General features: G+C 34.4%; 1 protein-coding gene across 3 annotated transcripts; it reads right to left on the bottom strand.

Annotated features, from left to right (window-relative positions):
- Positions 1 to 1,133: 1,133 nt before the first annotated feature.
- LOC148167537 (SLIT-ROBO Rho GTPase-activating protein 1-like) lies at positions 1,134 to 26,756 on the bottom strand. 3 transcript variants are annotated; one of them, XM_088047190.1, is made up of 15 exons: positions 26,362 to 26,756; positions 8,346 to 8,529; positions 8,086 to 8,251; positions 7,115 to 7,336; positions 6,936 to 7,064; positions 6,647 to 6,868; positions 6,314 to 6,589; positions 5,317 to 5,587; positions 5,059 to 5,271; positions 4,901 to 5,006; positions 4,636 to 4,851; positions 4,519 to 4,586; positions 4,287 to 4,467; positions 4,020 to 4,236; positions 1,134 to 2,748 (listed from the first exon to the last, which is right to left on the bottom strand). In XM_088047190.1, exons 1-15 carry the CDS (start codon positions 26,438 to 26,440, stop codon positions 1,951 to 1,953), a joined length of 3,348 nt encoding a protein of 1,115 aa, XP_087903316.1. In that variant the 5' UTR covers positions 26,441 to 26,756; the 3' UTR covers positions 1,134 to 1,950. The 3 variants fall into 3 exon arrangements, with proteins under 3 accessions (XP_087903316.1, XP_087903318.1, XP_087903317.1); XM_088047192.1 differs by lacking the exon at positions 26,362 to 26,756 and adding an exon at positions 22,309 to 22,376; XM_088047191.1 differs by lacking the exon at positions 26,362 to 26,756 and adding an exon at positions 18,961 to 19,321.
- Between the last annotated feature and the right edge of the window lie 158 nt (positions 26,757 to 26,914).

The following is a 26,914-nucleotide window of genomic DNA, read 5'->3' as shown; positions in this document are numbered from 1 at the left end:
TTTAACACCCTTTCAAGTTTGGTTGAGTAATTCTGTTCTAATATATATTCGTTACTCAATCATTTTGTTTTAACAGATTTCAAAGTTTCTATTAATTTTGAAAATGTTCCGCCCTTGGGAAAATACGGAACTGAACCAAGACGAAGCCATTGATAATCCACCTGCCTTGGCAGATAAGGGGAGTGAAGATGATTTGAATCTTTCATCAGATCCTAAAGAAATTATTATAATTCCGATTAATTGTTTCAATTGTTTTTTTTGTTTTTTTTTAATATACAAATTATACCAATCAGGGATTTATACTCTCTAAATTTGTATCCAGTACCCAATACTTTATTTATAGAAGAGAATAGTTTTGCGAATCTAAACTGAAAATATTGGACGTTCTCTTTCAGTACTAAACTATTTATCAAATTAGAAAATTAAATAAAAAATCAAAAAAAAATATTTTTACGATAATCAATGTAAAAAAACGACATGGATTCTATCCAATTATAAAAAAAGAAATTTCTTCTGCGCCATAATAGGCCAGTCAAAAAAACAAGTCCATTCAGAACAGAAGCGTTCGATTTTTAGTGTTTGTTCCCGAACAATAAAGTTTCAGTCGTATTTCACCAACCATGGGGTGGTTATTTACTCTTTCGTCGCACTCGAATCTTTTCTAAAGAGAAATTTATAATCTGTATGCAAGTATAAAAATATTTAGCCATATGAATTGAATTCACTTCATCTAAATTTCAAAATATTTCAGTTTATTAAAGATTTATGCAGTTTATAGTGCGATAATGAGATTTTCGTAGAGAGAATGTTGTGAAGAAAAAACCATACGCGTAGCAAAAATCACAATTCAATTTCGTGCGAGAGGCTAGGCAACCAAATATATACGGAGTAAATTCAGAACCGCTATTTTGTAACGGAAATCGGCTTTTTTTTTAATTTGATCATTGATGAATTCGTGACTCTTTTTATGGAGTTTTATTTTTTTTAGTGATTCTGTTCATTAATATTATCAACTGTACTGACAAGAACAAAATTGCGAATAGTATTTAATTTCCTTGGTTTCTGGCTTTAATTTTTTCCCTTACTCCTCGAGTACTGAGTAACAGTAGAAGGGGTTTGAAAAAAAGAGTCTGTATGTGCATAACGTATATTTGAAGATTATATTTTTTACATTTAATAATATTAAGAACCACAAAACTCAGCAAACAGATTTCGCTCATAATGTTTGCGGAGTATTACATGTTAAAAATAATTTGATGGGTTTATGAATGGCGCTAACTTATACTAAATTTCACTCTTTGCTAGTATAAGGCAAGGACTTAAAATAGAATACACAATATCCGTACTTAAGATAGAACATGTAAAATAGATAATTCGATGTAAATGATAAGAGCATAAACAAATGACTTTTATATCTAGATAGGCACCGATGAATACAATTCATAAATTGGTGTAATAGTAATAAATTCACAAGTCAATTACAACTTCACATTGTATAAATATGTACGTATGCTACATCACATGAATACATATGGTTGAATCAGTCTAACAAAAAATATATATAAAAACAATCTCTTACACACACCCTGTCTAAGTACTTTTTGATTATTTTTCTAATTTTATTCTAAACATATCATATCAGTCTCATTAAAAAAATCGTCCTTACAATATTTTTACTTAAAACGACAAAATATAAAAATAACAATATCAAATTAGCACAACACAGAGTGTTAAATGAAATAGCCATGCAAGCTCCTCAAACTTAAAAGTGTTCAACAGAACGTAGAGTACCACACATCGTAAGCACCACATTCAATGCAACATAAATTGCATGAAAATTAAAGCATTTAAGGTCATGTACGCGTAATTCGTGAAAAAATGTAAAACCAGGCATTCTAAAATTGAGTATACCATGGATTATTGTCTTGCAAAAAATGAGTTAAATACAAGTTATGTAGGAAGATCAGGTTGGTCTTTTCGTAAAACATCGCTTGATAATGGTACAGAAAACGCAGGTTTCTTGAGCACTGGAGGTTTTGCTTTAAGCTGTGGTTTAAAAGTTGTAGTAGTCGCACTTCCTATTGTAGCATACTTGCGTTCCGGCATAGGACTAGTTATAGCTATTAAATTAAAGTCTGTATTCAGATCGCTACTTTCAACATGAACTTTGGTGTTTTTCTTGAGCGTACATTGATTTTGTTTGGCAAATCGTTCCGCAGCCGTCTGCATATCCGGACTCTCAGGCCCTTGAGGACTCTCCAACGACTTCACCGAAGTCGCATCGTCATCATCAAGTGACCCTTCAGAGAGTTGACCACTAGGTACCGAAATCGACTTCTTCGTCGACTCTTTCGGACTTGAATTCCCAACTAATGGCAAATCCATCACGAGATCCGGAGTGTGATTCTGTCGATGCAAGTAACTATCTGAATTCCGATTAGCTTTTAAAGTTTGCGATTGCGACGATGAGATATGTGTGAGATTCGCTCTTCGTTGCCACTCTTCTCTGTTTTGACTAAAATCCACGTTGGATTCATCGATTTCCGGCTCAGTTTTTGGATTATCAGCGTCCTCACTGTCGGTTTTTTCACCTTCAGAGGAACGTTCTAGTTTTCTACTTAACATCACGGGAGATCCATTTATTGTAATACTTTGGGGCTGAGGGGCATTTACATTTATCGTTGTACAATGTGAAATTGAACCTGGTTCGAAAGATATGTCCAATGACTTGATACGACTGTGGCCGTTCTGAAACAAGAAAAAAACACGTTAAAACCAGTTAGAGACGTTAATTTTACAGAACATTTTAAAGAAAGAGGGAGGGAATTAGTTGAACTGAAGAAGTTTCAGTAAACATCGAGGTGAAAGGAATAATTGGGACAGCAAATTTCTTGAATGAGGCTAGGCTGGCTGCTAGTGACACAACAGAATCGATACCAGCCCAGTCAAAATTAAATTTCTTCAAAACAATTTTTCACCTGCATGGCCCCAAAACGGATCACCTCATTTATTTTTAAAAAGTGACCCGTTTTTTGCCGTTCCATAAAAAGTACCTTAACTTATAAATCCACGTCTTCAGTACCAGAAATATTGAATATTTTTGACACTAAAGCTGGTGGAGTAATTTTAAAAATGATTACACCAAAGAAGAATGCAGCCCCCACAGACGCCGAATTATAGATTTAGCATTAAAGAATTTTACCATCCTATCCCACTAACAGAGTGCTATTAGGAGTGTTATTGTGCACATGCATGACTAAAAAACACCAAAACATGCGAAAGTGCTCACCTTTAAACTCGCAGTCTCGGATTGTAGTCTAGCAAATGTACTATGAAATCAACAAAAAATAAATAAAATAATAAAGTGAAAAGTACTACTTTCTCTATAGGAACATTGTGTTCTATTCGACCCAGGACAACTAAAATACGAATAAATTCATGTACACAAGATGTCATTACTGGGATATTAAATAAAACACATTGTCTGTCATAGGCCTAGCAGAAAATTTTCAGTTTTTTGAAACACTCAAAACAAAAGTTTCGACAAAATCATTTATTTTTTATATTCTACATGATATAGTTCATGCATATAAATTATTTGTATACAATTACGTTGAAATTACCTGCACCCTATTTTAATTATATACAAATAGGTACATTCTAGAACGTAATCAAATACTTGAATCACAAATTCGTAATATATTTTTATCCTCTGTTTTGTACAAAAACACATGCGCATGCTGTAAACACTAACGACACAAAAATAAAACACTTACATGCATAAAAGCAAAAAACTAAAATACAAAAACATGAAATCACAAAGTTAGACAACTTACTTGTAACATAATGAGATCATTGTGTACATGAATTTATAGTATTAGATAATAGAATTCTAATACTGCATGTTAAGAATACTTACGCAATGCATAGCATTAGGCAAAAAAAAAATTAAATCATAAAAAATTGCAACACGGCAATTAGCTAAAAACACGTGCACACTATACAGTAGTTTCCAATACCTCTCTCGCTTGGTTTAATATTACTGGATTATTTTCGGATTCGTTCATATCAGGCATATTAGTCCATGTGACAGGAGCACACTGCACCAAAGGCGAATTACTGGCGGAAACGGAACTTTCAGACAACATCGAGTCATTGGAACTGGAAACTCTTCGTCTCATTGACTCTTCGGACGAACTAGATTTCAAATTTTCCTGTTTATCTCGATCATCATCTCTGCAAAACTCCACAATAGAAAAAGTTCAACCAACACCCTAAAAACCTACTTCATTTTTAAAGATATATATTTATCGGGAATTAGTCCTTTTTGTCCTTTGACTGATCCTCTCCACCAATCGTTTGACACTTGAGAGTATAAAGTGACAGTGTCGCCTTTCTTGAGAGAGAGTTCACGGTCAGACCTTGCAATGAAGTCGAATTGAGCCGTTGCTTCCATGTTTTCTGAATCTGTAAGCACGAAAGATAAATAGAAGGAAGTGATGGAAGAAAAGTGCCCACCGTCTTCAGAAGGAGAGACTTCAGAGTCGATATCTTCTTGTGTTTGATCCGACGGTGAGTCGCCGTCACTAGAAATGAATGATTAGAACAGAATTAAAGAAATTAGAAATAACTTACACATCGGGTTCGGGTGATATATATTTTTCATACACGGTTCCCCCATCGTTGGGGAATATTTCATCGTGAAACATTATAATATTCTTAATCAGTTCGTTAACTTGGTTCTGATATTGAACTTGGTCCTTATCGTCAGGAACTGGTACTAAAGTGGGTCCAAAACAAATCGCTAAATTGTAAGGATCCATCATGTTTTCATCAGAAAATTCTGACAAACTAAAGAAAAATATGATGAATCACGTTAAAACGACGGTGATTTACTTACTGGTTGAGGAAGGCGAAGAGGTACCTCATCACAACTATCACAGTTCTCGGTAAACTATTGATTAGTTCCCTCATTTTCACAATGAATTCACGGTTAGGTTTTAATTCTAAAACCCACAATACGTTACTGGAGATTTATAAAATATATGGAAAATTTACGTGCAAGTTCCATAAACTGTTCGAAATAAATAATAGGAAAGAGTGGTTCTCGGAGTTCCCGCAAATACAACTTTAGCACCCCAGCAACGCTGTTAATATCTGATGCATCCGTCATGTCCGCTAAAGGATCTTCCCCTCGTTCAAACCACTCGCGAAAATTATTTATTTCTACTTGAGATCCTGATACTCTGAAAATACCTTGATGGTGTAGACCTACAAGAACAATTTAGCACTAATTAATGAAAAAAGTGATTTTACCATATAAGTTAATAACCCTAATACAAGACTTCATAATTAAAGGAATGTCTTGATTCGTGGCTTCCAAGTATTCTTCCAAAGATCCTCCGAATAATTTGGGTTGGCCACTCATCTGTAGTCTTCCGATTCGTTTCCGTCGAGGTGTTTTCACAACAGACTTGAGGGTACTACAATAGTCGGGTGCTTCAGACAGCAGAGATTGTCTTATATACTCTTGTTTGGCATCTAATCGGGCTATTCTTGTTGATCCCAGTAAATACTCTCTGAATTTCTAAAATCGATCCAACAAAAACGATCTTCACTTCACAGATTTATAATGTGATTAAATTTATTTATAGAGAGGAAACTTCCGAACTTTGAGAGTATATCCGTTTGTTTTACAAAAAGGTAGGCGGAACTATTTAAAAAAACAATCAAAAACGAGAGATTTTCCTACAAAAACTAACGAATGACTTTAACTTCGTAATTAGTTATGATGAAATTAGTTCATAATTACTATTTTTAAATTGATGCGTAAACTGAAAACTGGGGAGAATTGAAAAACAAAGTGCTTATGTATGAGCTTCCAGCATTATAATATTATTTCGTGACTTCCTTTAAACTCCAAAATAGAAACCTTTTGAAATGAGAACGGAAAACGGAAGTGAGAAAATGACAAAGTATTAGCAAAACTTTGCAAGCGGCAAACAATGTTGAGAATATATTAAATATTTGTTCAGTAGCTTTTTCTGTTGGCTATGCATTATTGTTGACTTATAATTCACCATAAAACTGTTTGTTGCAAACATGAAAAAGTATATCGTTTAAATTCCATCGGATTCTTGTCACTTTCTCTATCTTCAGAGTCAACGTCCCGAAACCTCGGATTTTATTTTGCAGTTTATCTTATTTAATCCGATAACGTCAATATTTACGTAGAATTCCACAAACCCTTGAGAATACCGATAATAAAAAAGTGCGATTTTTTCTGGGTTTTCTGACACATTTTTTTACTTACCGTGAGATAAAACTCCTCAGTCTCTTGTCGATCGGCTCGCAGTTTTATGGAGACCGTTTCTGGTGGTTTGCTAGCAGGCACCGCGTTCTCTCCAAAATATCCGCCGCACTCATAATCTTTCGCATTCAACATTTCCAAAAGCGTCGATTCTGCCGTTTCTAGAGTCTTCCAAACCTCTTCAGATTCCGCCCTGAGCGAAGTTACCCTTTGTTGTAATTGGCACAACCTGCTCTCCATTTCTTGATGCAAGACCTTTTGGATCTCGGGCTCCGCAGCCTGAGATGAAAATTTTCAATTTAAAGATAAGAATCGGTAATTTTACTCGAAACCCACCTCTTCCTGTTTTTGCCCTTGGAATTCGAATTTTTTCGGTATCATAAACGCCGCATGATTGCATTCAAGAAACCGTTGTTTGTCTAATCTGGAGTCTAAGGAATTTATGCACGCCGACAACGTGTCTAAACCGTTTTGTACCGATCGTTGTCGTCCTTCTTCTGCAGAAACGTGCATGAGCAAAGCGCGGGATATGCAGTTGTGGAAGCCGAAGTCCATACACTGAAGAATCCCAAAGTTTACATAAAGTGTGATATTTTAAGACAAAACAAACAAACATCATACTCACATCAATAAGATCCGATAAATCGTCCACGAAATATTTATGGATAGTTGTGTTCGAAGCCTCTAAACATAAAATATATTCGTTTCTTGCTTTGAGGGCTTTCAATTTCGCGTCGGTGTATTTATTTTTACGCTGAAAAAACGCGTAAATATACAATAGAAACGTTTAAATTAGACAGTTACCTTCATCACTTCTTTTTCTATTAATTTGTATTTCTTCGACCTATCTAATTTGTCTTGAGATAAGGACTGTTCTAATTTAGATCTTTGGGTTTCAGCCGATTTTAATTTTGCTTCAGCTTGACGCAGTTCCGCTTGATAACTGTGATATGTTTTCATTGTTGTATGAAGTTCGTGCAAGACACGTAGAATCTCTTCGTGTGTTTCGTATCCAATTTCTCGACACTAAAATGTTAGAAACACTCAAATGATCAATGAGCACAAACTTTCACAGAATTGACCGATATGCAACGGTTCAACAGGCTCGGATTAACAAGTGACATAATTTTTACAGTAAAATTTTTGCATTTCCTCTTTTATTTTCAATGTCAGTACTGTCAAAATAAACATTTAGATGCGCCAGTGATGCTTATCTGCTAAACCTCATTATTTCAAAACGGACACGTTTCGCTCACTTCTGTTGAATTTTTTTCTTTCCTCTGAAGACGATTAATGGAAGTTTTTTCGATCTGAATTTTATAGCTTCACAATAAATGTAAAAAGGCAGTTAAAGTTACGAATTGTTTATAGTTTTACAATAGCAGACATAAAATCAACACAAGAAACGATCGATTTGTAGAACCGGCGCCGAGTCTGCTTCCGGATATTTAAAAAATTATATTTATTTAGTGTTTTTATAATACTCTGTCTTTTGCGTAATTTAATTTGTCATTTTAATTTTTAAAATTGTTAGACCAAACATCAAATTTAAATTCGCTATCAAATCTGCGTCTCCAAAGCGTGAATTTATATTTCTCAACATCTGTTATTGATGCATAATTCGTACTTATGTCATTTATATTCCTGACCTCAACACAACTAATCAAGTGAAGTCAAATTTATTATCTATTCACTGTCAAAAAATAAATTGTGATTTATGAAACCGCTAAATGTAAAATTTTTCTTGCGCGACAAATGACTACAAATTAACGCACCCTTTTGTATATTCTCTGAACATCCTCCATGACTTGGGATAACCTGGACACTAAATGTGTTGAATAGACTTCAGACAAAGCAACATGATCTCTGCTCAGATTTTTAGTTTGTGTAACAAGTTGTTGCCAACACGTATAACTCGAAAATAAAGGCCATTGTTCCCTTCTAAAAGCACAACAATTAATTGACACAAAACACACGGTAATACGAGACGCCGCTTGTGCTACAATACCGGCGTCTCCTAACCACCGAGACCTACTTTTGTTTTTGTTCCTTATGCCTCAGTTGTAGACTTTTCGCCAGTTTATCCAAGTTTTTCGAATAATCGAGTTCTAGTTCTCCTCTTCGGCGAAAAAAATCCTGCAACTCTGTCACGATCGCCACCTGAGCCTCCATACGCATGTCTAAACATCGCAACTGTTCATTGAGTTGTAATCGGATATCTGAAAAAAAAAAAAAGAGAATGGCAATAAGAACGGAAATTGCTCATGTTGTATAAAAACAGAAAAAGCACACAGAAAAATGATCTCTAAGGGTGGGTGTCCACTTGACGCGGTGTTCTGTGTAAGTGATCGATTAACACGAGACTTCCGCCAGAAATTGTTTTTGTTCCTTAGGTGTATTAACAATATTTATTACTGCCATTATAATAATAAACAAAGATAATCGTTAATTGCAAATAAGTCTGGGACGTGTAGCGCATAACATTTCCTCTATTCCCTTTTCGATTATTCTCTTGTAATCTTCAACTTCATTATTCATGAAGGAAACACGTTTCTGCTTCCGAGGATTGTGTGTGCGTTTGTGGTAATTTCAATATGAATGTTTAAATCTGACTTAATTATAATCAAACCTTTACAATGTAGCTATGATGCCCGATAATCTTTGAACCCATTGCATTATAACTTCTGTTCTTTTCGCAATTAACAACTAATGACGGATACAGCGATGATAACACTACCAACACGGTATTTTTATCGAATTCCGTTTTCGATTAAGCTTAAGCTTGAAACATTCTAATTGCTGCCTGTAGTATGTAATTCAGATCAACGGTAAATCATTAGAGTAGATTTCTTTACCATTTGTTGAAGGAGAATTGTGCAGATTTATGAAAATCTCTTTGTTCTTAAGAGAACGTAGGCTCGATCTTCGTAGCAATGTAATAAATGCACAATTAAGTTTCCGGGTCTACGAAGGAGGTTCCGTATAATTAAGAAAATTACAACAAATAAAAATCCTATTTTGTGACTGAAGGCCGCAGGCAATAGCATTCATCATCCTTGTTAGAAAATTGTTTAATTCCATTGTTTTAAGTAAAAGAGTCGTGTAATTCACGATATGTATGGTTTTTCATGTTCCATTCTGTGTAAATTTCATATTTGTTCCAGAAGGAACATACGAGATCCAGAGGAACATGAGCTCCACTTGTTCGGTTTAAGATTAATGGAGTATACTTAAATCAAACAGTACTGTAAGGTTTCATACATCCTATCTGGTTTCAACTATAAGTATATCCACATGGATTTGTATCAGTTGCACGCTATCACTTTGCATAACTGTAAAAATAAAAAATCGCCTTACAAATCCGATTGTCTCTTTTTTTATACATATTTAATCAAGAATAAATTATCGCAAGTCGTCGAAGAGGTAGAAGAAAGATAAAGAAAACAGAGGAAATGAGAACAGCTTTTCTCACATGCTGAGAAAAAGAGAATGCTCAAAAAACGCGTGAAATTTATAACATCGGGTCGGAAAAACAAGTTAATAAAAGAAAATTCCAGCTTCTCTTTAAAGAACTTTGACCGAGGAAAATTACAAATGACACAATTTCGTAATTCAGTGTGCAATTAATATCATATTAAAAGAAATCAATCGGAATTCCTTCTTAAAGGTGAAAATATGAAGCTAAAACATTTTCCTTAATGAGATAAAGGACAAATGATGTAATAACTGGAAACTGCGATCAAGCGAAAAATTTTCCCATCGCACACCTTTCAGCAACTAGTCCAAAATTTCCGATAAAAATAACGTATCGATTAGATAAAACTCTCCGTCAACCATTTTACCGTTTGCAACTGGATACTTTAATTAATTTCGGACATTTTTCGTGGGTTTTTAAGATTTATACCCAAGTTTGTATGTTTATGCTCACATGAATCAGCAAGTGCAAAAACTCTCATTGATTTTTTATTAAAGTGTGATCTTTGAACCACAAACCGCGAGAAGAAAACACCTGTTGATTTTTACACAAAGCTTTTGCATCGACAACCATTATGGTGGAAAACAGCATAATTCACCTAAATACGTACTTCCAACTCATTTGCTGGCATTGATTCGATGTAATTACAGTTTCATGCGATTATTAAACAAGCAGAAAGCGAATGGTAAAAACGTGACATTTATATGAATTGTCGGCGACATTGTACTTGTAGTATTTTTAGACAGCGTTACGCAAGGGGCATATTTAGGCCCACTCTTGTTTATAATTAATATTCATATTTTCACTAAAGCGCGGTCACAATAAATGTAATTTAAATTGATCTTGAGAGCAGATGTAGACATTCCAAACTTTTGTTCGCTTTCTGTGAACTGGACATTAAAGAAGTCCACAATAGAGAATGGAATACCAGTCCTGATGGAAAAACAAACGGGTCATAAATATTTATCTCTGGTTTTAAAGAAAGAAAAGTGTGCGCTGCGAGAGCAATAATTATACAGTGGGCTGCTTTATCAAGCCTCTATTTTTTGTCCCAGTCGCCATTTTTCCCAATACTAGTAATTACCTTCACTGACATGAACTGAAATTCTAGGCACCTACCAGCACGCAAGCAAAAAACCAAATCTATTTCAAATTGGTACCTGTTGAAGTAGCTGCATTTCTAATCTTCAATGTTTGAATATGTGCTGTGCTAATTACAACATTAGAGGGGTTTTTAATGGCACTTTATTGATTTTTTGTACTCATTAGCAAGAGACTGCGTTGTGAATACAGTGCAAGCAAGTGTGGAAACAATGTGCTATTGAAATGTCACAGGGCGAAGTTAAACTTTTCTTGTTGGTAAGGAGAACTGCTTTCATGTCATGTAGACATTATCGAGTTGATCGCCGCGATTCTGATGCAGCAGACTCGAGGGAACTCAACAATAGACACTGCTTGTCAAAATTTCTAGCCCAAAAACTGGTCGTCAAGAATTTTCAACGATTATTACCGGACGTGCGCCGCATGGAACAGCAAGTTTAGATCTTTTACGAGCCTCAGTGAAGTGAGAATTTAGTGTAAACATCACTTTATAGTTCACGAGGCATCATCAAAAGTTTAAATCAATGGTACCACTACAACGAAACTATATTTGTTCACGACAGCCGTCACAATTTGCAGAAAGCAAAACAAAAATGTTCCAAAAACTGCACGTGATGATCGATAAAGTAAAAATATATCCTGTTGTTTTGAAGTGGAGCATCTTGGCTTGGCAACCGGTCTTGAATCCTCGCTGTGTCATTGTCCAAAACATTTGAAAAATATCTTGCAAATTGTAACAATAGTTTGAAAGATTTCTTAATCGGGAAGTTGAAGCTGTCGGTATGATTAATGAAATAATGAGTGAGGAAATTTCATCGAGATCATCGAACAAATCAGCGATGTTCCCTCGGAAGTGGAACACCCCAGTCTACACACACAAAACGTTCTAAAAATAAGATTAGGAGGGTGCTATTTCTGGAGATTTGTTTCCTTGAAATCCTAGCCGTGAAATAGGAGATACAGCTTTGTTATTGGCGTCTATGGACCTAATTTGAATTGATGGAAAAATAATGTGTTTATGAAACGTTCCTCGCAAGATAACGCTATCGGTTTCTTTTTATATTTATCTCCATTCATAATTTTAAAGATAAAAAAATATCTACATCAATTTCAAAATCGTTGCGCCGGTACATGTAAAAACTCAATTTGTATGATTGATTCCAAATCTTGTACCTACACGAATTTTAAATGCGACATTAAACCAGCCTACACGTACGACAAACTAAACATCTTCGCGTAGCTTAACAAGATAACACTATCGGTTTCTTATTCATTCATAATTTCAGAGATAAAAATATAACTGCCGGCACATCAACAGTTTCCGTCTTCATTGACAGAATATTGATCCATTCCATTCATTAACTTGAAAACTCCTCCGATCAGTTAAACCGATTTTATTGCATCCGCTAGGCATAAAATCTAGCGAGCTAGTAGAAGCCAATTAAATATGTTAATAGACGTAGAGCCGTTTCAACAATAATTTTATGAGTGCCGAGACAAGGGAAATAATTGGACACGACGTTGTCGTCTTTGGATGAAAACACCACAACTGGTTTTCTTTTTAGAAAAAACGCCAAAGAAGGTACCCAATTCGAGTTGAAAACAAGAGGATTGTCAACAACGTAGCCCCATGGATGGATACATATTGTCTCAAGCTTCTCATGCATCTTGTGTTATTACTTATTGTTATTATTACATAATATCGGAATTAAAGACAGCGTTTAAATCCCACGGAAGCTGATGTAGGGGTCATTATTCACGCAAAATTATATTCCATTACATTCAGACTTTTTACATACTAAGCATAGCTCATTAGAGTGACAACTTTTATCAGCTCGTACTGTTTCCTTATACATCCACACAATTATGAACAAATGTTGTTTCTTTGTCTCTTTATTTCCCGAATGCAACATGCTCGAAGTGTTTTCAATGGGATTAAAATCGGGTGCATATGGTTGACGTAGAACGCTTCTCTTTGTTGGTTTTGTGGGTGAACCATTTACTTGACTTTTGCATGAAATGATGATTATGTCTCCTGTCAAACTTCGCCAATTATATATGCAATCTTACATAAACATGACAATCTTGGTCCGTTAGCGCCTTAAAACCGGTTGTCAGAATAAATTTACAATTTCGTTCTCCATTTATAACTTTTGTTTAGATATGTCTTTATCTTATATGTATTTGCGTACCTTAAGGGGATTCCAGCAGTATTGCGCTTATGGGAATTGCAAGGTAAAGTAGAATCAAGTGGAAGTTTTTAATGTTATTTTTTTGTTATTGTTTATTTATTACAATTTTTGCCCTTGTACAACATTTTAAAAATTGTAGAAATCATAGTGTCAAAACGAAACATTTTTTTTTTAATTTGTTTTTTTTTTCATAGTTTCTTTAGGTCTTTAGGGTTCGCCAGGCTAGAAGAAACGATCAAGTAATATTTATCTCTACCAACTGACCACCATCATCTCGATAACTTTTGTCATCGTTTTTCTCGTCCTTTTGTTGCTAAAAATCCGGTCTTTCATATTTAAAATTCAAAAATTTGTGTCGGTCAATATGTAGCTTATTTGTGGAGAAAACTAAGTTATAGTGTACTCATTTGACGCAGAATTTCACGCAGATTTCAAAACCGAGCTCAAAATCCACGTACGTCAACAAATAACTGAATTATAGCCAATTAAATTTCGGATATTTAGTTATTATTTTCGAAATTTACAATTCTCAAGACATAGTTTTTCAGGTGTTAAAAATTCAACGGTCAATTTAAAAAAAAATCGACTAAAACGACAAAAAATCCAAATTTTCGATTTTTTATCGCCTCTCATAAACTATTGGCCCTAACGATTTGAAATTTCGACAGCTAATAGACTTCCATCTGCTCTTTCAACTGATTTAGAACTCAAAGACATAAAACGTCGGTTTCGCTGTAAAAAAGGTTCCTTGCAAGTCACTCCAATAAGCACCAATTTTGGTCAATATGTATCTATTTATTTGTGAAGCAAACTTTAGTGGTTGGTGCTCATTTTACGCAGAATTTAAAAGAGACTCCAAAACTGTGCCAAGTTTTTATATACGTATGTCAACAAATAACTGAATTAAGAGGAATTAAAGTTTTGAGTGCCCCGACGGTTTCCTCCATCTTGCATTTTGTTTGCTGAAAATTCGCTCTTAGATTTTCCGGAATTCGAAAAAAGTTTAAAAAAGTTTTGTTAATCAGCTTTCCCGTTATCTTTCGAACAGAACCCCTTTAATAAAAATGCAAATTTTTCATTCTGTTATTCGTTGATAATGCACAGTATATAATTACCGTCTCACACCTATAAAAATCGCCATTTTTAAACAAAATTAAACCGAATAATTCATCTTCATAATAAAACGTTATTAACTGAAAGACAATTAATGAACGAGTCAGCTTCCCCCACTCGTTCCCTAATTACGATCTGCGTTTCTAAAATTTCAGGGAAGCATGCGTGCACAAAATTTATTTTCGCCATTCCGCTCCGTGATTAAAATGATAATTCAATGTAAAGTTTTCTCGGCTTATCTCAAATAAAATTACTCCGTGGTCATTCGAATCGCATTAATGTAGCGGCTGACCTGCGGTTTCCATCAACGAGCAAATTAGATGTGAAGGAAGAGAACTTGTTAAGCTGCATCTCATCGCCTCAAATTAAAATGTACCAAAAGTCAAGGACTCGGATCACAACACATTTAACTACGGTGAGGTCAGCTTCAATTTAACGATTTAATTACGCGTCTTAGGGAATTCATATGATTTCGACGAGATTGCTTTTTATTACTGCTAGTGGTATGGCAATGGAGCAAAAAGACAATTTGGAATTATTGAAGTGCTAAAATGACGCGAGGTTTCCTGGTAGAGATGATTTATAAATATACGGATCTGATGTGGTTATTTTTAGTACAACTTACTCTTTCTTGCTTATCATGTTGCAAGAGATCATCAGGTCACTTCTTATAGTTTTTCGGTTATTTCTTACTAATTAAGTGATAATGATAATGAAAGTTGCTCCAAGACAGTGATAAATGGTTTACTACAATGTATTTTGACATTTTAGCCAGTCAGAAAGGATCGTTATGACTCTGCTACTTTGTGAAATAAAAATTGGCAACAAACATCAATATTTAGGTCGAAATATGCATGGAACTGACATATGGTAAATAGAATTTAAATTGGCAAACATTAAAAGGAAATTTATCATGTCTAATGAAACAAAAAAGCATAACTCTGAACGTTACGCAATTCACAATAGTGCAGATCTCAACATCTGCAATAAACATCAACAAGATGCTTTGTTCGTTTTTATAGCAAACTCAGAACACAGTCAATACAAAACGTGCGTAAACCTCTCTGGATTGAAGAAAATCTTATTTTATCATTTCAAAATAAATATGTTCACACTTTCAATGCTCTCTCCTACTTGCTTTTCAGAAATTTTGCACTAAAAATTTTTATATTGATCACTCAAAAATACGATCCTGTAGCAAATACATCCATCATCACAAGTATTGAAACATTTCACTATTGTACCGATTTTTATCGGAACATTAAAGTGCGCGGTTATTGGCTATAAAATTAAATCACAGTTTGTCGTAGCAAGTCTGTAAAAATTTAAACTTTGATTCTATTTCTACATAATGTTACGGTTTCCTATTGTGCTCGGAAAATTTTTCCATGGTAATTAAGACAGTTAAAAATCTTTTCGTCCGTAAACAAACTGTCGATTTAACGCTGATAATCCTCACTTTAAAAAAATCGCAAAATGCTGAAAGGTGAAAAGCACTAACGAAGCGTTAATGCAAGTCAAAAGTGATTAATTTTTGAACCCGAGGTCAAGTTCACACACTTCATACCTAAAATAGATTAGAAAGGTTGATGACCAGCTAACAGAACGTTAATAACGAAAAATATAATAAATAAAGTCAATAGTAAAATACAAAAATGGAAAGTATTAATAGTAGCGGTGATCTCGTAACGATATCATAATTATAAAACAACTTATGTCCTTGTATGTAAACACTAGACAATGTTGTGTTAATCTACCGCAATAAAAACAAACGCGTTAAAGGTTATTGAACTAATTCGCAATAGTGTCCTGTCATCATACAATCGAGACAATTGCTCTCGCTGAAAAATTGCATCGACGACAAGTGAAGCATAACGACCTTCATTTGACATTGGCGTCCATTTTAAGTGGGCGGTACCCTAGTCACGTGGCAGAAAAAGTTAGGTTAGGTTAAGTTTTCGACCAATTAGAAACACAAAACTTTTCGTCAGTTATTTGCAGTTTACGAGGGGAAAAGTTCAAATACCTATAGACGTTTCGGATTTTTTTACTCCCACGCCATCAGTATCGATTTGTACGAAGAATCTCAATTTTAATTTCCGTGTTCTTCAGCCGTTTGTGTTTAACAAAGGAAGGTGATCCTGGGGGTAGTGGCTAAACATAGTCGAATGAGTCATATAAAATCTCCCGTTCGTGGGCGCAGATGCAACGAAAATAAATGCCTCGGACTGTATTTCCCCTATCAATGAAAACTCCAACTGAATCATCAACACAAAAACACCCTCAACATGGAAGACAGGTCGCCATTATTAAATCAGCACCCGTTGAAATAAAAACGGTAATTGGTCGACATGCTCCACAAAACACAAATTGCCCATATATGACGCAGACAAAAAATTCAATCAAAATTCTTTTATGTAGAATCTGGTGGGATGAGCTTGTTTTCGAACCACAAACGTCCCTACTGTTCCACTTACGCAATTATACAATTATACCGGTTGTAATCTCATTTGCAAATACTAAACATGTAGCTAATCTAATGTGACGGGCTTATAGTTTTTGCGAAAATTACTGTGACCGCCTGTAATGAAAAGTGATCAGAGAAACTGTCGCTCTAACGAAAAGCTAGTGACTATAATTTTTAACCCAACTCAATTTTTTATACCTAAACGGCTTCGACTTCCAGCACCTAGTGGCCGCGAAAGTTGCGAATGTGTGAAGATAAATGAATTTGATAGGATTGTATAAAAGCGAGGAACTTTCTTATTATAACTGCTCTCAGAAGTAACTGTTGTAGCCTATAACTAAATGAAAGACGTTCAACTTTGAAACTAGCGAGCAATTCTTCGTGTGAAATTGATCAAAGTACAGTAACGAACAATAGTATGTTGAAAATAGTTTTACTGTATAGTTAAATTTTATAATAGTCCCAAGTTTTTGTGCAGTTTACTATAAATATTTTCATAACAAATTTTGTAGCGTTAAAACAACGGTTATAGACACTTAAAAAACGTTGTTTATCCAGTTTTTACTCATAATATGTACGAAAATAATATTATTGTGTCAACGTGAGTTTCATTATCAAGCTAGTTTCAAAAACTGTGCTTCGTTTGTAGAGCTTTTACTGTTATCATCGTCATCCAATTAAACCTATGCATCGTAACGACCCTTTTTCCATTTTCAACTAACGCATTTAATAAATCTCCATAGATTATGCGGGGAAACGTCATTTGCATAACTCCTCGATGAGGGTTTCATGATATGAATTATTTCGTTATAATGGATCAGACTTCCCTCAGGACTTATATTTTCAAGATATGCAAAAAAAGGAGTATGTACTTTTTCCAATTTAATAGGAAACAACACAAATAGCTAAGAGATCTAAAATAAAAGTAAAAATAAAACCGGAAGATGACTGAGAAGTGTTTCGTCTTGTGTTTGGTTTCTTATTCAGTTGAAATGTCGCCATCGAAATTGCAAAGTTTTTTAGTGCCATTGAAATTTTTAAACTAACTTATCTTTTATGAATAAAAATAGAATACAATTGTAAACGTACCGTGCTGTGATATGTACAATATTTTAGAAAAAAGTAGCCAAAAATATTAACCAACAAAGTAATAACATATAATACAAACTTGCATATTATTCATAAATTACACAGTTATTTTAGAAACGTGTGCGTGTGCAAAAATTTTGAAAAATATCCCGCCCCCATACATATATGCCAAAATTCAACATGCAAATAATTAATCCTGAATTTTATTATTTCCTTTACACCAGTTAAGAAAGCAAACACGTTGTACAAACACAAATTTTAAAATATGCCAAACAACAATTCAAACCTTGAACTTAATACGTGTTAAACAATTTATTATGTCATTAATTAAAGATCACTTTTATTAGTCAACTGAGATCAATATTTGTGCATTTTTAAAAGAGAATACACTTCCTTCCGTAGTATTTCAAATTTCATCGATAATTTTCCATTTTTAATGAACTACAAATTGTTTTTTTCTTTATTAAAGGATTGGATCAATAACAATTCTAAATTATAGGTGCTGCAATGGTGGCCTATTTATTTTAACACAAGTTACTAGAATTTCAACCTTCGTTTGTTATCAAACTTTAAATTTGTTTACTACGTTTCTACATTGCAATTGCGGTTGTTCTTTGTAAAATATACAATACGCAACAGTAACAAACAATGAAAAATTATATAAAAAATAGAATACTTTAACTACTATTTATCATTATCATCCTTGAAGTGTCTCTGAGATAACGAAGCCTCTTTGAATACCCAAAATTAAAATATCGATATAAACAGGTGAGGAAACTCTCAAGCGTAAAAATTAATTAAAGAGAAATTCCGAGTGCTGATAATTTTGAAAGTGACTGAAATTATTTCATTTGAAAGGCTCCATGCATTCTAGAACTCGTGATTTTTAAATATGCCCATTATTTTCGCAGGATTGCGTCAAAGATTAGCACTTTTTGTGTGGAGGGTGGTGCTTAGACCCTCATCAAAAGCTAATTCAAAGAACTTGGATCCGTGAAAACCCGAAGCTTTTGATTAGAAAAAAATACCAAATCGAAGAATAAATTTAGGGTTGTTTTTATCAAACAGATTAAGATTTGTTTCAGGCTTTGGTGGTGTCAGTTTTGATTTATGTCAGCCACGGAAGACGTTAGTTATGGGATTATAACCGAAGGGCTGGGGGTTGAAAACGGCAACCGTATTGTTATGAATGGAAATATAAAAAAAACCAAACCTGGAAAAACATCTTTGGTTTCTGTGTTATGAGGGTGAATCCATCCATTCTTTTGTTGAATGATACACTGAAACATTGTTGGGGATGCTGCGTGTTGCGCACTCACACGAAAATCTATTTGTTATGGCATTTATCGGTAGGAAACGAGTTTCGGAAGTGAATTTGTTGAAAACCGTCGAAACACAGTATAAATAAAACACATCGGAGCCGGTTGCACGTGGGTTCTATAAATAAAAAGCCAACATCTACGCTAATACGACATCAGTCGTTCCGATTCTAAACTATTCGCTGTAGGCAAGGTAATAGAGTAAGTCGACTTGCGATGTAGCATCGCTTCAGACTGGTGGGGTTCAAACCCGGCCGGAACCGTCGGCGTCTGCGCGCACCTTTTCACCAAACGCATCAGACGGCAGACACCCTTGGAACCCAATTCGCTCCCAAGTCCTAACAAAATCCATTCAAAATGATCGTTCACTCGAACGACCGTCTGATAGCCAATTCGGCATAATTGCGCTACCTAGTTATGAGACCCAGTTTTACGCGTAAATTGGCCAATCGGCGAACCGTGACTAATGTCGCTGATAAGTTGATAACGCTCACTGAACCTTCTCACCTTGCACTCTTTCACAACCGCTACCAACCATCAAGGTAACTATTCCATCACGAATCATCTTCCGCCTTCAGCAAGCTTATGAAAAATGATTTTGCACAAAATTATGCGCAACATCTCAAGATGCTCATGAATCGAAACGCCAAGATTCATTATAAAGGCTGATAAAAGTGGAATAGTTAAAAATACAACATTGTTTATAGATATAACGTGATGTGCCCAATACCTTGGACTCATAATGCGGAACGCAACTAAATCTTATAATTCAAATGCTTGGCTTGGATAGTTTCATGGCGGACGATATGCCAAAGCAATCATTTTTTCTGCAAAACCATCATTTGAAATCAGCAAGTACAGAAGCCCCTCCTTAATCCGATCCTCACTAATCTAAAATGTTACTACAACAACCTCGATTATCCGTGCTTCTCGAGACGGATAATCGAGTTGTTAAATAAACACACGTTTTAAGGCAACAGAAATATTTGGAACTTTTTTTAATTCAAAATATAAAAAAACTATCAAAATTTATAGTAAATCCAGCGAGTAAATGAAATGATTTGAAATTCATGACATGAAACATATCAACTTCAAATACATACTTTAGAATTTTCCTAGAACAATTTTTCTCTATCGCTTCTAACCAAATCTTCGTGATAAAAACTAGTAAGTTTTATCGCGTATATATAGTTAGAAAACTGTCATCTATTTATTCGTTGGACAGACTTATACCAACATCTTAATAACAATTTTAATATTGAAAGAAATTGAAACAATCAACTCTCAGGTATTAAAAATATTACATAAAAGTAGCTATTTTGTCGTAAAAAAATCTGGTACTTTTATTTAGGTATTTCTTTTTTTCTAAATTTTCTGTCACTTGAGTTTTCAGTTTCCTTAATTATGAAAGTTTTCCTTGCAAAAGAATTTTAAGCATCTTTGTTAATGTTTGCAAACACTACTATTCAAAGACAAAAATTTTAACTCAATTTTGTTTTAGCTCTCTGCACTGACTAAAATCTCATTAAACCACACCAACTGTTACTCGTGAAATTCCAAATTTCAAGTTTTCTAATATTGGAAGCAAAAATACGAAGTAGTTGTAGTTTGTCTTAGATTTGTGTGTTTTTTGTAATGCACGGATAATCGAACGAACACCCTTGCACGGATAATGAGATTCTACTATAATCCAAAAATGATTCTCGGTAATTCGAGCACATTTTGGTCCCAAATTAATTCAGATTAGTGAGGTTCTACTGTATGTACATACAACTCTGATTTGTAACAGCACGAGTTCGGGACAACAAGAAAAAGTCATTTAGAAATGTACTCTTTTATTAGCCTTTCGAGCATAATAATGACTACAAACACGCATAAAAACGAAACAAAGCCCTGTAAAAGGGCTTTTTGAGGTCTGAAGAGAACCAAAATATGGAAACGCAATAAATTTTTTTACCGTCTAATAAAGAAAAATGCGGATAGCATGTAAATGAAAATTACATCAACTTCAAGTTTTAATCTGCGCTGTTCGACCTTTGATCTAAACTCCTTTTGATATATTTCAAATAACTTTGCAACTTTGAAATCATTTTACCTTTCCAACGCCCCAGTCGACCTTTATACCTTCGCACGAGCGCACCAAATCAATGACACTTGTTCAATAAAAAAAGTTCTCTTTAAATAGCAAAATTAGTCTGTTTTAATTAAATTTCAGCATCGGCTTTTTGTTATCAGTAATTAGGGCTCGGAAATCATCTCAACCAGTAAAATTGCCAACGTCACGGGTGTTCACTTTATGCTCTCTTTAATACCAAATAAAACGTATCGATTGATCGAGCAGACTAATACGAAGGCATTGTGCAAATCTCAGACTAAACTGTCAGGCTCGTCAGTCAAGATGTTCCTGAAAAAAACCTTCAGCCTTCAGTTGAATGCACCAAAGTTGGCAATGAAACTAGAAATGATTCCTGAAACTAGATCGTCTTTCAGTGCGTGATTCAATTTGAGGTCGATAATAAAAAGATAACATGTACCAGGATTAGAAAAAAAATGTCCAGAACCCACAATTCGTCACAGTTCCTTATCAAAATTTTCAAGGTTTTGATAAGCAGCTGCATTTTTACAAATTACCTAGAACAAAAGGTGACGCAATCAGAAATTTGGGCTTTCACAACAACTCTCACTGGCAGCTGCACCAGCTGTAGGTAGTGTTATAGTTTACAAACTGAAGACTATTGAACTACGTATTGTTTATTATTTTCGCGCATCTGCAACGTGTTGCATCATGCGTCGCCTACATTGATGAAAACCGAGTCTTTCTAAAAGCGAATTAGACAATGCGTCGTTAGCAAAAATCCTAATTATGTCACGTGTGAATTCGCCAAAGTTTACATCAGTTTTATTTATGGCTTGACTTCCTGTTTGGTTCTACTCAATTATGTCGAGATAAGACATTGAAAACGACCAGAAAAAATAAACTACTGATTCGAATGAAGAGGTTTGATTACAAGAGGAAAGTATCGTGTTACAACTTCGTTAACGAAGAAATAAAGCGTTTGAAGATTTATCAATAAACAAGAGTGATAAAGCGGTAATACAATAACTGCAAATTTAATGAGAATGTTCTCCACTTACACGATTTTATTGATAAACAAACATCGGCTATGTTCTACAAGTGTTTGCCCTTTTAATGGGCTAATTTAAAAATTGTTTATTTATGTACTGTTAATTGAATTAATTACCTTCTGTCCATTCGCACTTGTTTTTGCGAGCGTGTCTCATGTTGACTGTGTCACGCCACATTCAAACAGTAACTGACAAATCTAAATCATGACTTGGTAAGGAAAACCACATCCCCACATAATGAGCTTGATGACTTAAACAACCATTTCCTATACCATTAAAACTACAAGGGTCATGTGTTCATATTTGAACCCAACACCAATCTTACGATCTTATTATTTCCTTATGTATGACTGAAAAACCATTGAACAAACATCTAAATCAAGCCGCTACCACGACCCAATAAAAATAGATAACTGAGGCAACGACTCTTCCGAAAAAACTTCTGAAATATGTTTCATGTCTGCTTAAAACATTGGGATATGAACACCAGCCAGATAAAGTGAAAGACACATCCGCTCCTCCAAATTGTTTTGATTATAATTCATTTCGAAAATTATAAATGCGCGCGACAGCAGTACAATCGACAGAACAAGATTAAATAAATATGTTGATCAAACAGGGCAAATATTAGACACAAGTAAAAATATTTGCAGCTATGATACCGATGATAAGTTTATCTTTACTGCAGCTCAAGAGAATTTTGCATAAGAAGTTATATTAAGGAAAATATTTAACGCAATAGAAATAATTACTGTGAAATTAGTTGTAGGTTTGCTAATACAGACAATAACAGTTTAACCTGAAAAGATATTTTCTATTTGTTATCGACTATCCGTGACAAGTAGTAATTAGTAGTTTCCAATTAGGAATTACTTTTGCAACAAATCAAGTGATTCGAAAAAATAACAAAACATTTTTTTAAATAAAATAAATAATAAATACTAAAAAAATCATTTCGTCATATTCGCTTCAAATTACACATTTTCTCGATTCATTTGATTGGCCTTGAAAATTGTATAACATTACAATGCTTTCTCAGAATAGAAACTTGCGTTATTAAATATATGGGAGAGTATAGCAAAACCTGCCAAAATTGTGTAAAATGCAAATATAAAAAAAATTTATTCCAAGCACAAGAAAATAAAAATGAGCATGTCACAAACTTCATTAATTAATGTTGACAAAATAACTAATGAAAATGTCATTAAAGCAATTAAGACATCGAATTCCGACATTTATCCACAATTAAGCATTAGCCAAATTACTTATTGAGCTCATTAATGTTTTCCACTGTCGTAAAACTAATCCGAGGACTATCCTCATTCGACCTCATAGAACAAAAGTCCGATAATTTGATAACTCAAATTTACGATGTTAGGGGCCAAATTATTCTAGACAGACGGTACATTAACTTCGTTGTTCGATAATGAGTCGTTAGAAAACGTAGCTTGTAGCACTCCTCATTAATTAGATTCCGTGTAATAGTAAAAGTTAAAACCGGAGAAACCCCTACGAAGTTCCCACCGCTTAATTGGTAAAGTTCTTAAAACGTCACATGCAAATATCAAATTATACTATTATAGTTTAACAACCAAATTGATACGGTCAACACATATTCATAACCACAGTCACATTCAACAATATAAAGTCAAAAAAGATTAATGACTCTCATCTCCGCCGAAACTCACGTGTTGACCATATGGGGTGGTGTGACCATAAAAACGTCAGACGAAAAAACCGTCTGCATTTTAATTTAAACCCGGCTTGGGTTGAGGGTTTATCCGAATTTTCGTGCTGCTGACTGGCGATTGAGATTTAAGTTGTTTTCTGGTTTTGGATTCACGAAGCAATTTGCAACAAAAGGAACATTGTTTAATTTTGACGCTTTTATTACATATATTACACGTAATTTGTAAGTCGTTAAATCAGACATAATAAATAATAAATAAAAATACCCAAACAGAGTGAATCATGAGTTTTGTTACTTGGCACTGGTTTATGACATATTAAGGTTAAATTTACTACATCCATAACTCGTGGGTTTATTAATGAAAACAAGTGATGGTAATTGGGTGGCATGGTCAACTTCCTTTATGGGTTTGGGCGTACATTTTTCGCATAGTTTCGTTGTGTATAATTATGAATAAAAATCACGTGCTAACTGACGTCTTCAAAAAATATTTAATTCAACAAAACTGGTTTGTTTATCAAAGTATAAAATAAATTGTTGAAGAGTAGGTCGCTGATATTTTCGCTAGCACGAAGCGTTACTTTGCTTAAGTAACTAGATGATATACAGAGTATAATTAATAGTGATAATGTAGCCATTTGGTTTCTGTCTAGATTGTTCTAAAAACGCTTTTAGTTTGTCGCCAATTTCATCGCTTTTAAATGCCCCAACACTGTTTTTCACTCACATCTATGCAAATTTAATGAAAGGCTGATTATCACACGTCACGAGTTTCTGACACGGAAATTAAATATTCTAAAGTTATTTTTGGATAAATGCATAGAACCACAATCGAGAACAAAAAGATTAATTAACTCCCAAACAGAATCAGTCTGTTTACAAAGGAAAAATGAAAGAACGTAGGAAACAATGTCGGCGGCGCAATTTTCGCCCAGCTTGTTTACTTCAAAAAACACAAATTAATTAAAGTGTCCGTAGGGTTCCGCACGGAAAGTAATGTGAGTTTACAACAAAAACAAGAAAGAAAAATAGAGTAGCATCTACGAATTATTTTCAAGTTTGGTCAATATTCACCGCGAAACTTCCTTGAATGTACAGACTAATTTATGAGACAATACGGCCCTGTTCAAACGTAATCTATGACAGGTATTGTGGAACTTATACTCAATGGACTTCCATCACAAACACAAGCTTCAATTTAGAAAGATATTCTATTCTCTTGGTTATAATTGACAGTAGATGCGCAGATAAAAGTCATGTTAAGAGCTCTCTTGGTAATTTTGTTATGTAAAACTGATCCCTTAAATATAACGTCAGTTAAAAAAACCTGCTTGATATCCTTCTTTGCATGAAGAAACTTACTCATGTGTGTTCAATTTAATAACCCCACGGAACGGATTTTTCCTGTCACAACCATTAAAAAATAATCACAAGCATTGGCGTTCCCCTAATCCGTCAATCCGCCCTCACATGGATTACATTCAAAACAACCCCTTCTCAAACTGATGAAATAATGGCGGACTCTGACATATTTGAAAATGGAAAAACAAAGACAGTCCGTTTTTTATTAAGCAATTACCAGCGGGGGCGGATGAGTTGCCCCGATTAAATACTTATCTTCCAAATTGGCGTTACAGTTTTTGCAAACATCGTTAAGAAATTTATCACAGCAACGCCTACCCTAAACCTCGACTTGCAGACGAGACAAACGAATCTCTTTTGTTGTATGGATATAAGAAATGTTAATCAAAAACCACCAATTTGGTAGGAAATAAGTCCGGCTCTGATTATAACGCTGCCAGAGCCGTATCGACCCAAGTCATGAAATTTCCAACGTCGTTAATTATTAAATATGCTCGAAAAGAGGTCAGTTTGGTTTATAAAGTAATAAAGCTTTTAGTTTTGAGGCCAAAATCGTTTTTCTTCCCGGATTTCAAGTTTAAAAATAAGTTTGTTATCTAGTTAACAGCTTCAAAGTTTCCAAGTTCAAGTTCGCCGCAATTTGAAGAAAGTGATCCAATAATAAAATTACACACTGATAAGATTATTTTCCCACGCATCTTGCCATTTTTTTCAGCATGACGTAAAGCAATTCTGATGCGAGATAAAATTCAAAGATATGACCTTGGTCAATAGCGAAAACACAGCCATTTTGAGAAATTAATAAACAAATTCCTGAGAAATGCAACTCTAATATCCGTGTTACGTTAAAAAGATGAACGTCATTTAATTATAATGTACAACATGAATTTGAATTCAATTGTTTTTCAGAATGGCAACGTTAGAAAAATGTCAACGAGGAAATTACCGAAACGGTGGTTGCTAAGGGATGCAGTTCGCATTTGTTTATTTAAATTTGACATCTGCAAAAACCGCTGTCAGGTAAAAGGTTACAACAGCATGTCCTTGAAGAAAATACTTTTACACAAACTAATATTCCAGTTCTGAAAGAAGAAAAATCATACAAAGGCGAACTTACTATTGAAAACAAGAAGTTTTCTTGTTGATCCCAAGCGTTTGATTGGTGATTTCAATTCTTGTTCGTTTTCATCCATCATTGCCGGTGTTTAAGAAACGAGCAAAATTCTTCCACACATAAAAATAACTACTTTCACATATACGAAATGTAATGTTTCATTTGTAACGTTACAACGGAATTTTAAACTCTTTTCAAACCGAACACATTTATTTGTTTCTTTTTTGAATAAATGCACAAATACGAAATTCGGTAAAATGGTCGTTATGTATTCTTGCGAACGCTACCACCGCTACCACGAACAAAACGATTTGTTCAGTATGTCTATTTGAACATAACATGCAACTCGACGCTCAAAATAGAATGCGACTTGTCGGTTGTAAACACTGGCGAGTCGCAGCGACATCTTTTAAACCGTTTCTACACTATTTGAAAACCATTTTATCGTGCGGTTGGTAGTTCGAAATGTCTACCCTGTCCAAAGCAAACAAAAATGTTTTTTTCTTTATAGTTCAGAAAATTTAGCAAATCTGCTTATTCCTTATTTCTTCTTTAA

Source organism: Gnatocerus cornutus, chromosome 10, assembly GCF_029298725.1.
Source record: "Gnatocerus cornutus isolate USDA-ARS CGAHR chromosome 10, icGnaCorn1.1, whole genome shotgun sequence".
NCBI lineage: Eukaryota > Metazoa > Arthropoda > Insecta > Coleoptera > Tenebrionidae > Gnatocerus > Gnatocerus cornutus.
The sequence above is the reverse complement of the archived record's forward strand: the minus strand, read 5'-3'. Positions and strand labels throughout refer to the sequence as shown.